At 43.3% G+C, this 14,542-nt stretch overlaps 2 protein-coding genes across 2 annotated transcripts in view; both read right to left on the bottom strand.

Annotated features, from left to right (window-relative positions):
- Window positions 1-8,224, bottom strand: part of LOC109486943 — a 13,468-nt gene extending 5,244 nt beyond the window's left edge. Inside the window, exons 1-13 of the mRNA XM_019790858.1 lie at window positions 8,005-8,224; window positions 7,334-7,492; window positions 6,720-6,974; window positions 6,241-6,396; window positions 5,424-5,628; window positions 4,799-5,052; window positions 4,012-4,221; window positions 3,328-3,519; window positions 2,681-2,731; window positions 2,190-2,237; window positions 1,949-2,023; window positions 1,012-1,220; window positions 441-554 (exon numbers count right to left, since the gene is read on the bottom strand). Of these exons, the coding sequence (XP_019646417.1) occupies window positions 441-554; window positions 1,012-1,220; window positions 1,949-2,023; window positions 2,190-2,237; window positions 2,681-2,731; window positions 3,328-3,519; window positions 4,012-4,221; window positions 4,799-5,052; window positions 5,424-5,628; window positions 6,241-6,396; window positions 6,720-6,974; window positions 7,334-7,492; window positions 8,005-8,221 (2,145 nt within the window). The 5' untranslated portion in view covers window positions 8,222-8,224. The remainder of the gene's footprint in view (window positions 1-440; window positions 555-1,011; window positions 1,221-1,948; window positions 2,024-2,189; window positions 2,238-2,680; window positions 2,732-3,327; window positions 3,520-4,011; window positions 4,222-4,798; window positions 5,053-5,423; window positions 5,629-6,240; window positions 6,397-6,719; window positions 6,975-7,333; window positions 7,493-8,004) is intronic.
- Window positions 8,225-8,673: 449 nt separating this feature from the next.
- The window catches only part of LOC109486663, a 28,905-nt gene continuing 23,036 nt past the window's right edge, over window positions 8,674-14,542 (bottom strand). Inside the window, exons 26-34 of the mRNA XM_019790517.1 lie at window positions 13,694-13,886; window positions 12,219-12,278; window positions 11,668-11,844; window positions 11,097-11,168; window positions 10,621-10,662; window positions 9,930-10,349; window positions 9,556-9,578; window positions 8,939-9,133; window positions 8,674-8,688 (exon numbers count right to left, since the gene is read on the bottom strand). Of these exons, the coding sequence (XP_019646076.1) occupies window positions 8,674-8,688; window positions 8,939-9,133; window positions 9,556-9,578; window positions 9,930-10,349; window positions 10,621-10,662; window positions 11,097-11,168; window positions 11,668-11,844; window positions 12,219-12,278; window positions 13,694-13,886 (1,197 nt within the window). The remainder of the gene's footprint in view (window positions 8,689-8,938; window positions 9,134-9,555; window positions 9,579-9,929; window positions 10,350-10,620; window positions 10,663-11,096; window positions 11,169-11,667; window positions 11,845-12,218; window positions 12,279-13,693; window positions 13,887-14,542) is intronic.

Raw genomic sequence — 14,542 nt, 5'->3', positions numbered from 1 at the left:
ATTTTCACAAGCCGACGTTTCGATGACCGTCTGTCTTCTTCATCAGGGCATTTTCCGACTGGTTTGCTGTGCACTGACGTGTCACCATGTAACACCTTAGTGCACTATGCACCAAGTAACATCTAGCGTCAGTGCACAGCAAACCAGTCAGAATTGCCCAGATGAAGATGACAGACGGTCATCGAAACGTCGGCTCGTGAAAAATAAATGGTTGTGAACATTGAAAGAACTTTGCTATTCAAGAAAAATCATACTTTAGGCAATATGAAACAAGTAGCTGACTTCCAATGGAACTACTCTAACTCTACGGCCAAAAATTACGATAAAGGAAAATTTCGACACTTAATTCGATTTCCTGAAATCCGGTAAAAGTCTTGCAAAACAGTTGTCAATGAGTTGTGTAATATCCAATAGATACACGTATTAAAGCGTATATCTACCTTCTGTGCGGTGTCTCCAGCAGGGAATTTCTTGTACACTTCGTCCAGGGCCTTTCCGGTAAATGTACCCCATTCGTTCATGTACTGGATCCGAGTTATGGCATTCAGAATTTCCTGCAGCATACACAAAAAAGGAGATTCTGTCAACACCATTTGTGATGCATTTTCAATCATACGATCGAACAGTCATCAGTCATCAAAGACAGGCAAGCATATAGGAAGAACTTTATCGCACGACAATTGCACATGGTACAATGTATGGCAAACTACATACAGATAGTAACAAACAATAAAATAAATGTTTTGATTAAAACCTAATGTCGAATAAAACCTAATATATCTTAATTACTCAAACAATAAGGGCTAGCACAAGTCTTTGATGAAGTGTTACAATCGAATGGGCTAATCACAAGTTTCGGTATTTTTTTCTAATAACAAAGCACTCCATTATATAGCTACCTATTTTTGCATTGTGGGAAACTGGGAACCATTAACATATATATGTATTTTCAGCTCTTGCAAGAGGAATACAAACAACGTACAGATTTAATCAAATTTTGTTAACACCAACCTCCCTAGTGTTGTACTGGCCAATCGAAAACTCCGTTCGCACGTTCGTGCCGAATTGGTACACTCCGATTTTGGCACCGTTCGGACCGATTTCGAATCCTGCCGCCAGTTTCAGGAGGAACTTGATGACGTTAGGGAAGTTGGTCGTCCTGACGCTCTTGGATCCGTCCACAAGCAAGATGACGTTGGCCTTGGCCGAACATGTAGGTGCTATAGGTGCAGTAGAGTTAATACCAAACGAGTTATAACTGCTTTAATAAAAAAAGAGTGACAGTGATAAACAATCTCGATTACCTCATACCTTCGTCATGCATGAGTTTGGGTTGTCAGAAATGTGCCGCTGTATATAGTTCGAGCATCTGGTTGCCTGAACTACGTATACCTAGGCACTACGTATACCTAGGCACTAGAATAGCCGTGCCATCTACTTACAAACTTCGAACTTAACCTTCTTTTTCCACACTACAAGCTACCTACAAAAAAAACATCCACAACCTCAAAAGTTATCCCATCTAGTCACATTCCGTCATAAAATAGGCACCAAAGCAGCTAAAAAAAACAGCTATTTCACTCAAAAACCACACCAGATACTTCCTGCCCAAGCATCTATAGCATGTCCACAGCGCGAGATATTATACCCATGTACCCTCGCTGCAGTACCGTACAAAACCGCTAGAGTACCCAAAATTGACATTGACCTTCGTTTTCCCAAATACCATAAAGATACATGCACCGCACCCCAAGTTAAACCAATTACAAAATCAGCAACCCGTGTATGGTGTTCCCAAACTTATAACCTTCTGACGAAGGTAACAAGCATCGAGTAAGAAATGATGATCATGTCATGATCTTCTGAAATATTAGTTTTGTTAGTTTTCAAATGCCCACAGTGATGTAGTACATGCACAAGTTGTGGTATAATTTGATGCAGTACGTACATTGTACAGATACAGGTGTCTTACCAGGAATGACGATAGTCTCGTGTGTCTCGTGAACCTCTGTAATTACCCCACCTGAAAAGATACAAAATTTAATGTTTTCAAATGCCAACGGTTATGTACTATAAGTCAGAAAGAGCTACAGCGTGGAAAGATATAAAAGTTCTCAAATGCTAAGAGGTGTAGTACGAGTTGTGATGAAGTAAAATTTTGGATGCAGTACATTGTGCAGTTGTCTTACCAGGAGGCCCTTCAACTTCTTCATTTATGACAACTTCTTCTACCCCACCTGGAGAGATACAAATGTTTTCAAATGCCAACAGTAGTGTAGTACAAGTTAGGATAAGATACAAAAGTGTTCCAACAGCAAAAAGTGTTAGAAATACCCATCTGCATTTTGAATTCTGCAGAGACGTTTTCAATCTTGCAGAAGAAAAATTAAGCAACCTGCAATTTTGCAGACTGAAAAAAATCAGACTAGGAGTTCAATGGCGTAGTTCAAACATACAAGTAGTTTTGTATGTATTTTTCAAATTGTATATAAAATGCTTGCCAACATGCAATATTGTATATGCCATAGGTTTAGATCCGGACTTTTAAGTGTGTACTTGCAGAAAGTATTTACGAATTGCAGGACAAAATTTTGACTTTCTGCAATATTGCAGAACACTGAAAAAAAGTGTTTCTACCATTGGAAAAAGTTTCATGTAGTACATTGTGCAGTTGTCTTACCAGCAGTCTCGTGAACACCTTCTGTGGCTACCTCACCAGGACGAAGAACATCTGAAAAGATAGAAATGAAATGAATGAGTCCATAAGTGGAATAAAGAAATGAAGGCTGAAGAATATCACATATGAAGACCAACATAACAGGAACTGGCTCTTGAGAAAGTACAGAGAGCCTTAAGGATCATCTCTTTGGGTTCCTGACCTTCCTACACTTAAAAAAAGACGAGAACTTGCGGCTGTTCAGTTGTCTAAATGTATGCTCAATCCTGACCATCCACTTCACGATTTGGTCTGATAGCACGGGAATGTCTCTAAAGAAACTGAGCTGTACACGCCAAAACAGATTATGAATTTGGTTCATTTATGTGCCAAAAAACAGTTACTCAAGCAACTGGTTCATTTATGAGTTATGAGAAACTAGGAACAAGCGTTAGGAAGTCGTAGAATGCACGTACTAGAGGTCATACGCTAAAGAATACTTGAACTACGCCAAAAACAGTTACTCAAGCAACTGCAAATGATTTTGAAAACGGCCAGACGTTTCAGGTAGCATCCACTACCTTTTGTCAGTGACATTGACATCATATCCAGTTGCTTGAGTAACTTTTTTGGCGTACCTGGATGTCTAACCTTCGAACCATTGAACTAACCTCGTTCACAGATGAATTTGAATCTCTGGTCGCATTTGTTGTCGTTCCAGAGGTCTTGATGTGTGCCAGCAATGCCGTGCTTGTTGTAGTGTCCACAGTCCTCGTTTTGTACGTTGTTAGGCTCGCCTTGGGCCCAGGCACTGTACTGACTGACGCCCGACTGGTCCGTCCAAGACCACACTCCCTCTGAAACTGTAGGCGGAAAGGGGAATAAACTTTGAGTAATTAGGATTTATATATTAGGTCTTATTCTATACTTCATTGTACATTGTTCATTTGTTTTGCCATACATCGTACCATGTATTATTGTCGTGCAATAAAGTTCTTCTGTAATTACATGCAATAACTCCCACAATACAAACATGGATAAATATATAAAAGCCTGCTTTGTTATTAGAAAATTACTCATGATTAGACCCACTCGATTGTAACAATAAAGTTATAATTAATTATATCGAAGACAGACTTGTTGTTTAGGCTTTATTTTATATGAGGTCTATTCTATACTTTTTGTACTTTGTTCTCAATAGTTGTTGTAATACATTGTACCATGTGCAATCTTCTTTCCACCATCAGGACTTCTACCATCAGGACTTCTACATGTAGTTGCTGTAAACCAATGATCAGCCAGCAGTGTTATTGTAATGTTACGACCCAGGCTATTGTTTACATTAGCACACTAACCTTCATCGTTCAGGCCGATCCAGAAGTCACCGTTGGCGTCCATTGCGTTCTTCATCGCGACGACAAAGTAATGGAAGGCGGGGTGTTTGATGCTGGCCAGCCGGCCGCCCCCCTGTCTGCACTTGAGCTCTGCCTCATGCCAGTTGGCTGTTTCATCGTAGGCACGGTAGCACAATGCTCCAGCGGATGACCAACTGGCCGGGCAACGTCCTAAATACAATCATGGGGAAAAGATGATCCTAAAACTTCCAAAATTGCTGGTGTGTTACGCCGAAAGGCGGTTATACCGGCTATACAGATACAGATACAGAAAATAGATAATACAGTAAATTCCATTGTGTTGTTCGAATTCATTCTGAAGCAGGATTTAACTATGATTTGTAACTCAAAGAGGAAATACGTAAAGCACATACGATGTTACACATGTGTCTCTTTTAAAAGCTGTATGTAATATAACTTCATGTAATTGTATGTTTAATATGTATTGTTATCTTTTTATCTACTCCCTTTGTTGGAAGAATAGCTCGGGTGGGCAGCTAAAGGAGAGTTGTTCCACAATAATTCTACCCAAACTTTCACGCAAATGAAAACCACTCTCCTCTTAACATCTGAAAATCCACAGATTACAGAAAAAGTGGGATCCTTTGTCTTCCTCTGTCTTCAAAAAAGTTATCAGTAGTTCTATGTGTACTAATTGTATTTTTATACCAAATGTTTCTTCTGTTCCTGCAATTACACCTCGGGCATAAATTTGCAATAAAACATTAAAAGAAACAAACAACCTTACCTGCTATCATTCCGTAGAAGCCGACCTCCTTCAGCCAGGGTTGCCAGCCGGTGTGCGTTGCGGTGATGTACAGTCGCCAGTACTGGCTGGTCGCTGCGAACCCGCGGAAGCGCTGTGTCTCGTGGGTCCCCGCGGCGGCGTCCGTCACCACCAGCACGTCCACCCAGTTGTACCCTGGCCCCGCTGTGGCCGACGTCTGCAGCTTGAATGCCTTGATGTCGTGCGAGGTGTCGCCGTAGTTGTTGATGGAGAACCTTACATTTTTGGCAAAAAAACAGTAATGGATACAAAGGACACAGACAAATCGACTGCAAATTCAAGTTAGGTACAACTTTAATAGAGCAAAAATTTGGTGTTGTTGAGCGGTGAAAGTTACGGGTAGGATCCTGGGTTGATTTTTGGGGTACCACCCAGAAAATATTAGTATTCCTCTTTGAGCTTGTTTCTATGCTGCTTTGAATGCCCAAAGTATGAAATACGGATGCAAATGTGCTAATGTAAAGTTACGTAGTATGTTCTTATATCATACAGATTTTCTTACATTCAGAATATTCCAGTTTTGTCGCCCTGAAATTGCATTGGATGCCTTTACGTGTAAACAGAAAAAACAAACATATAAACAAACCTGGAGATGGTGTAGGCCATGCCGAAGTTGAAGATGATGTGCCATTGGTTGAAGTCCTTAGCCAGACCCTGTGGATTCCAGAAGGTCTGGAGATTCATGTCCAGCGTCTTGGCAGCGTCATACGTGACCCCGCCGTGGACCCATGGAGTGCCCGCTGAGTCGATAGCCCATTCCGGAGAGGAAATCAACCACCTGAACTTAGCGGCTGATAAAGACACAGGGAAAGGATATATATCCCGTTAAAGATGCCAATCAACGTAGTACTATGATATCATCCCTAGAGTTTCAGAATCTCAATAACAGTACATTATGTTCTTTATTGCTACGAGGGGCCACGTCGCTTTCACATTTACAAAACTGTAATGTCTTTTGCATAGTTCAAGCATTTATTCACTATACAGGTATATTCTCGCAATTAATACATCGCCAACCTGCATGTCTTATTATGTTTACATAATGTTTTTGCTACGTTTCTTCTTCTTCTCCAAACAGTGACCTCTGACCTGACTGAACCAGACTGTCTCTCACAATGATAACTGGTGTTGGATTACATAATGTTGCAATTTTATAGTAGGAGGGATTTAGACTCCCTCGAATATATAATAACTTTGTGCATTTGCCTTGCAAATGTTACCTTTCTAGTTTACATGTACGTATTTTGTCATTGTGTTTTACTCTTATTTTATGTCCTCAAGTAGAAGGCGTTACATAAGCTATTGTGCGTTTTTGCCTCTTTGTGAATAAAGAAAATATGCCGCAAAATTGAAACGTAACACTACGTACATGCATTGACGAACATTGATGAGGAGGTCCTTACCAGTGACGCCTACTGCTGAGATGCCCTCACGTCGCCAGATGTTGTCGTTGCTGTTACATCCCCACAGACGGTTGGAAGTTGAGCTGACGTAAACCTGAGACAGGCTTCCCTCGATCATTCCCCACTGTGCTCCTCGTGGATTCTCGATAGACAGTCCTGTCACGCAAATTGTAAATTTAAGTTAGCACGATAACAGTATAATCCATTGTAGTATCAGTACAAAACAACGCTAACAATAGAATATAAGGCGCCTTTTGTGTATGCAGGTCTGTTTCCAAACTTCGATGTGCATGTTTCTTGTGAGCTGTGAAAATTTCATACAAACACACACACATACATACATAATGCAATTATGGTAAGAGGAAGTAATTGCCTATGAGTTAATGTCCAGAGTTATCCTTTAAAAGATAGTCCAGAGTTTGTAATAAAAGTCCGTAACAGAAAATATTGTGTATAACACAGTCACTGTGCGTCCTTACCGATCCTGACGAAGATCTGGCCTTGGCTGTTCACTCCCCAAATCACGTCGTACCCGACGGTGATCTGCACCAGGTAGACCCCGGTCACCTCGACCCAGGCGCTGCCCACCGCGGCGCCGAGTGACCCGTAGGTACCCTCGCGGTACCAGACGCTGCCGGTGGCTGAGATCGCCCACACGCCCGAGTACCCGTTGGACACGTACGAGAAACCGCCTTCCACGGCATCGCCGCCGCCCACGGCCTCCCAGCCCGTACCTATAGTCGAGCATCGAGGGCATAATTATACAAACTACACTTCATTCTGGTTCTAACATTTCCTGTAGAACACTAGCCTCTACCAAGCTTCACGGAGCGGCTGGAAAGAGTAGAAATTGGCCAGATAGACAGATGATATGCCAGGGGAGTTGGTCTAAGAGAACAGTTGGTCGCTTCTCGCCATTAGTGAGTTCTGTTGTTGCTAAGCGTCACTAAGCCCCATCCAATTAACTCCCGTCGTGCAAAAGCTACTGGGGAACCTAGCTGGGGTGGGCGGGGCAGAGCTTCAGTGGCCCCGAAGAAAATCCGCCCCAACCGCGATAGACTGGACGCCAGGTTGACCCTGTTACAGTCTTTACCTTCTAAGCTGCCAGCACCGATGCCTGTCCTGCGCTGAATCGCTCCCTCAGAGTCCACTGCCCACACCTGGTTACTGGATGAGCTGACACACAGAGACTTCATCGTTTTTCCTGTGATCTCCTTCCACGATGTACCCCATTGGTGGCTTCCGTCGATGCCTGATAGGGATAAGAGGAGTTGTACATTATCAAAACCCACGCTGCACTGTCGTGTATAACAGTCACAGTCTTAACCATAGGTTTTTCGACGCGAGGATACTAGCACAGCGAAACTGACGAACACTGATATTTATTAATTATCATAAGCATACACGTCAAAAATATCTATATTTTCTGCAGGTTTCACGTATTTCACATTTAATTATTCAAGCACTATTTTCCTTAACTGAAATGCTTTTTACCGATCCTTTTCTTTGAATAAGAAGAAAAATTGTCTGAACTCTGAAGCCGACAGGGCTATACATTCCTTATGCATCAACGCTCAGGTACTAGTAACCATTTGGAGATATGAAGTTTCGTGTTCAAGTTTATGTTTTGCTTAGTAAGCAATTACACGATTGTGCCCCCGCCAATTGTGATACCGTTTCCGCATTCTATCTTGTCTCTTACCCAGATAGGGACCAGCTAAGCGTAAACCTGTTTTGGGGGTCAGCAAAAAAATGACCACCCACCTGTCCGTACGTAGACCTTGTAGTCGTGGTCGATGCTCCAGACGATGCCGTTGCCGGAGAAGACCCACCCCATGTCGCCGTCCACCTTCTGCCACTCCGTGCCGGGGGAGCCCTCGTTCATGAACGTGCCGACGCGGAAGTAGATGTCGTGCTCCCCGCGGATGCCCCACACGCCGCAGCCGCCCACCGTCACCCAGTGGAGGTCTCCATCCACCATGCCCCAACCGGTCCCTGTCGTCAACATTACATACATTAGCGGCCTATAAGCCGGGCTCTATGCCATCACATACAACTCTCCAGTTCTCTCTAGCATTGCTTTCCTAAGTATTCGAGTTCTATGCCAGTGTCTCTAGTTAAGGTATCGGTAAAAGTCAGACTTCTACAGTGTACTCGACCTCTTGGCTTCCAGAGAAAGGACAGAAGAAACGATTTCCTGCTTAGCTCGATAACAATGTCCTGCAAATTTTACCTTGCGGTGGGTGAGTTTTTGAGACAGCCTCGGAGACCCGCATATATTGTTTGAATAGTAGCATCTTGTGTCCATGATATATTTTGTGCCCTTCGCAGTAACTCGTCGTCAACATTAAGCCTTGTCATTCACACATTCATACCCCCCTCGAACACCAGGCAACCTAGGTTGGCTGAAGTTCGGGACATGTCCGACCAGATTTAGGCCACGCCTACCTGGTTTTGTGTGTGACAGGGCTTAATTAATTAAGACAAATTCCATAGATGTACAACTACTAGTACTGTGTGTAGAGTATAATGCTAAAATGATATTCTAGCAATTAAGAATTTTAACATAGAAAACAAGGACCTTGCTCGTTCTTGCTGTCCTTTTGGCAATTGCAATACCCTGATGCTTAAATTGTGGCATTGACAAGTAACTAAAAGATATTCCACAAATTGACTTATTTTGAAGCATTTCACTCACCGACTTTGTCAGCTGGAATGACGACAGTTCCTCCTGCTCCTGCTCCTGCTCCACCTGCTCCTCCTGCTCCACCTGCTCCACCTGTTCCACCTGTTTCTCCTGCTCCACCTGTTCCTCCAGCTCCACCTGCTCCACCTGCTCCACCTGCTCCACCTGTTCCACCTGCTCCTCCGGCTCCACCTGCTCCTCCAGCACCTAATCAAGATGATAGATATTCAAAATGGAATTATTGCCTCAACGAATGAAAATATGCGTATGTTACGGTGCCGCCTGGTTGTTCGTGGGATTTAATTGGGGCATGTGCTACGTATACGACTCGACTTTGCCCGTACTGTTCTTGATAACCGGCTTCTTTTACGAACAGAGGTTTGACAGATCTACGTAAACGACTACCTTGCGTCAACATCCCAAGTGATGCATACAACCTGGAAGCACATTATTTTTATTCAGAAACACAGTAATAAATACAAATGAAAGGACACGGACTAAGTGGCTGCGAACTCAAGTTAGATACAATGGGAAAAAAGTATTTTACAAGACGTTTGAGGATACATTAGACCTAGCGTGAGTCAGAACCTCCCGTCCCAGAAAAAAAGAAAGCATAGCAGGACACGTACAGCTAAAAGAGTTTTGTTTCCTTCTAAACACAAAAGAGTCATGAATGGTAAGGTATATATTTAAATGCAATGTTAGTTGCCATTTTCTCATTGCCTTAAACAGACGTAACACCGCTTGCAGCAAATATTAATATGGTTCGACAACCATGTTCATGACATACTTTGTTTCTATGTTCCTTTCCTCAACTTGCAATAAATTCCAATCACACCTAACATCTTTGCGGCCGACACAAGTGCTACACGTACCCGCTGCCATCCCGAAGAAACCCACTTCCTTTAGCCAAGGTTGCCAGCCGGAGTGCGTTCTAGTGACTCAGAAGAAGAATACAATGCAGCAAAGTACAAGCCAAAAGAAAAAAGGAAAAGAATCTTACCTCCAAAGACCTGCACCTCACACAGTGTGAGGAACTCCCTGCCAGGTAGAGCTATCCCCACGTACCGGCCTGTGCGACCACCACAGTCCACGGTGAATGACCACTTGTTCCGTGTAGACTGCTCTCCCCCGCACGTTGGGTTCTCTGTCACGGTCGGGTTGTCACCGACGTACACCTTGAAGCCGCCGAGTCGCTCCGAGCAACAGTCTCGTCGGTTGGTGACGACGACTCGGTCCACACATTTAGAGGAACCCAGGTCGACTCGCCACCACGGCCTGTCCTCCGAGTTGGTGTGTGTGCAGGAGTTCCCGCTATACTGCGAGTTTGTGTTCCCGTCCACCGCCCGGTCTGGGGTGCCTCCGTAACCCGTACTCGACTGTTCCGCTTGGCGACCTTGGGCAAGGTTGGTAGTACTGCCGGCTGTGGGACAGAAAACAGCTGTTTTCTACGCCAAAAAAGTTACTCCAGCAAATGTATATGATTTTAGAAGTAGTCAGACGTTTCAGGTAGCATCTACTACACTGGGCACCGGAGAATTCTCGGAAAAGTAGGTTTATAAGCATGAACTGTTGAGCTCTTTTGTACACTCTGATATGTAACTGTATCTCAACACTTAGAGCTTGTATTGTGTGACCATTTACAATTATCAATGCCGTTATTAATACTGTGTCAATGTCTGTACGTCACATACCACACTGTTGAGTCGCTCCACCACCACCTCCTCCTCCTCCTCCTAAAGAGAAAGGAGTCAAGAATGGTAAGGTATATGTTTAAATGCAATGTCAATTTCCATTTTCTCATCACCTTAAAGAGACGTACATGTAACACTGCTTGCAGCAAATGTTAATATGGTTCTACAACCATGTCCATGACCTTGACACACTTTGTTTTTATGTTCTCGGCTCAAGGTGTCTTTCCAATAGCCAAGGCTTCTATATGGCGGGCCTTGTCCCGAGCCAGAGCCTTGAAAAACATGATTACATACAGCGGGTTAAATACCTTCTGTCAAAAGCCTACACGTTATTGCCGAGTGTCACCCCTTCCGTGCCCCTATCCAGAGCTTAAAATGAACAAGCCAATGGTGATGCCTGTATTTATAAACAGCAGCTAAGAATTAATTTTCCTGCAAAAAGGTATTTCGATGTGTGTTTATATTCTCAACATTACCTCCTGGAACTGCTCCTCCTAGTTCTCCTCCTCCTCCTACTGCTACTTGTCCTCCTCCTCCTCCACCGCCACCTAACAGAGAAGAATAAAACATGGCTGTATGCGTAGGTACATGCTGTATGCGAGAGCAGTGCATATTATTAATAAGAGATTTAGAAAAATACTAGAACAGTTTAATCATATGCATATTTAGTATTCATAACCATGCATTATTATATATTAATTTTCCAACTGTACTTGTCACAACTCACAAGCCTGGATTCTATTGTATGCAACAAATGAGGCATTCGCTGTCAGAGCCGCTCAGTAGGTTTTTAAAAGTTCTCCTCAGAGCTGAATTTGTTACGGCTCTTGGTGGCAAATGTGCAAATGTCGGCGCCTTGGCGTACCAAATCCGTATAGTGTTTTTGGCACACATTTAGACAGATTAGGGAGGGAAGTTTCCCAAGGGCACAACGTCCGGGCATGCATATGTTGAGTATCGAACCCGGGACCTATTGGTTCCGAAGCCAGCGCTATAACCGCGAGTGCTGAATAGAGAATAGAAACGCCCATGATTATAGATGCTCACCTGGCCTGCGTCTGTAGTCGATGCAGCCGTCGCAGGTGCAGTGATGTGCAGTGATGCCGCACCAGTTGTGCGGAGAGCAGCAAGGGAAGGGACCGTCAGGGTTGCACTGACCGGGATTGGAGCCAGGAGCCGGGAACGCCGATCCACAGCGAAGGTTTGAGTTCCATTTTCTAGGAACTGTGCAGGTAAAACAACGATGTTACTTCAGCGGAACAGAACTTCTGGCAATGGCAATGGGGGGGGGGCAGTTTTGACGCTGATGTTTACTATGTTTACTGTGTTAACAAGGAGTGGAGGTCCCTCGCCGTCCCACAACTTTTGACAGCAGCCCAAGATAGGAAGACCTGGCTACACCTCTGCTGCAAAGTCTGCATTGTCCCCCCGACGACCAGTGTCGGTCATGGGACTACGTAGGTAGGTGGGTTTACTATGTGGCATTGTCAACGGTGTTAACGTTACTATTGGATCCATAGAAGCTGTGTGTTACAAAGTATGCATAAATTACATACTACATATCAATCATAAACTACCAACAGTTCTAGTAAGCATACCTTCTCCAGTACCAGTTCCTCCTTCGCCTCCGCCTGTGCCGCCTAAGCCACCGCTAATATCTGTAATAGTGACGAGGTTACTATAGTAGTAAAATGTTAAACTTTATTCCAACACACTATTTGCAGGGATCAAATTTTCTAAGAGGCATTAAGGAGGCTATATATATCAGAGCACTTCAGCCTTCACTTAATAGAGATGGTGGACGATATAAACTCCCTGGCACTTTTGATCAATTGCTTACGTCACGTATCAGTAAAGTCTCGTGTGAATAAGGTCACGTGTTTGTAAACCGTAACTCTCGCGAGATCACGTTTTGAAGTGATTGGTCATTAATTATCCTGATGAAGGCGACAGTGGTCGCTGAAAATTTGATCCCTGTAAATAGTGTGTTGGAATAAAGTTTAACGTTTTACTATGATTACTACCAACACAGATGAACTTTCATGATAATCTGAGGTTACTATAGGTATGCCGTATATAGCTAGGTATGTAAAAGTGTAAAAGGTGGCTTAACACTACATTCTACACTGTAAACTTTATACCAGTCAAAGAAGTGCTCTGTTATCATCTCTTTCCAACATAGTAAAACTACAGCATCTCAATGACAGTACTTAATGTTTTACTGCTACGAGGCCTAGGGTCCACGTCACTTTCACATTCACAAAACTGTAATGTCTTCGATTCAGATGTAGATGTAATGTTGATTCTCGTAATTGATAGATCACCAAATTGCCTTGTTTACACTCATTTTTCTTTTAACCATTCCTGTAATAATGTATGTCATTGTATTTTACTCTTTTTTATGTGTTTGAGTAGGAAGCGTCATATAAGCAACTGTGCTTCTTGATTAATACTCAATAGATATATGTGATGGATCCGCTGGGGAAGACGGATGCCCAAGTGTGCGGGTCTCAGATTCGCAACCTGTTATCCACCTTAAACAAATCCACGCGAAGGCCACCGTGTCAACTGTGACCCTCACTTAGGTGTAGGGACTGACACGGTTATCCTACTCGGAAAGTCTGTATATCTGTACATGAATCTGTATCTGTGCATGACTATGTATCTGTACATGAATATGTATTGATTACAAATAATGATCACGAGTGATTGCCATAGATATGTGAAGGAATAAATAAATAAATAAAAGGAAGCTAAAACAGAGGACTTTCCGTTGGAAATTATCTATTGGGAGTCTGTGATAACTGATAACTGACGTGGGGTCGTGTGGCGCAGCGGCAGCGTTCTCGAATCGGAACCAGAGGCCCCGGGTTCGAGTCCTGACATGCCACCGATCTTGTGCCCTTGGGAAAGGCACTTAACACGACTTTCCTCACTTCGCTCAGGTGTAAATGAGTATTGTACTGTCCCTGTGTTGGTGTCGGCATTAATATAATTTGAAAAAACTTGAGTGTGTCGTCACCACGTCTTGTGATAAGATGTTTCGGAATAAAAAAAAACTGATTTTACACACCTCGTTCGCAGAGGTAGTTCTTTGTGCCGGTACACCTTGCGTCGTTCCACTGATCTCGCTGGTTGTCGCCCCTGTTGTGGCCCCAATAGTGGACACAGTCCTCGTCGCCCAGGTTGTTGGGTTCACCAGAAGCCCACGCACTGAAGCCGCTCGACACTGAGCCGTCAGACCACATCCAGACGCCTTCGCTTTCCTTCATTTATTTATTGAGTTAGTTAGTTATTACAATTTTCCACATACATGAAAGGCATGGTGGAAGAAGTGACTACATCTTTACAAAGCCACCATGCTAACAGGGTTATACTAATGCATAAAATATCATAAATTACATAACATTACATTTCAATTATATAATACATGCAAATACACTTACCGAGGCCTGTAGCAGCACGGCAGGCCGCACATCAATATGACAGTAATCACGAACAAGTATATCTACACAAAAGTGGTGGTTTTTTTCTCGTCCATCAGTTATAGAAGTTACTCCTGTTCAATAACTTTTTTTCCTGTTCAATAACCTGGCTACCATTAGCATTGTTTAATAGATAGGGGAATTCTTTTTACACAACCAAAGAGTCTCACCTCGCTGACGTTTCGGTGTCTGTCAGACACCTTCTTCAGAGCTTCTGACTGGAGTACTGCATCTCGCCGCTATATGTAGCCGATGTAGGTGGCGCTTTTGCGGCGAGAACACTATCCAAAACATCACGTACTAACTAACATCACAAACTAAGCCACGTTTGGGATAGCGTTTGTTTGGGATGAGACTCTTTGGTTGTGTAAAAAGAATTCCCCTATCTCTTAAGTTTTACCAGCCTGATGAAACTATTTTCGGAAGCATTGTTTAAT

Source organism: Branchiostoma belcheri, unplaced genomic scaffold, assembly GCF_001625305.1.
Source record: "Branchiostoma belcheri isolate BF01 breed outbred unplaced genomic scaffold, Haploidv18h27 scaffold110, whole genome shotgun sequence".
NCBI lineage: Eukaryota > Metazoa > Chordata > Leptocardii > Amphioxiformes > Branchiostomatidae > Branchiostoma > Branchiostoma belcheri.
This window is presented reverse-complemented; position numbering and strand designations above follow the sequence as displayed.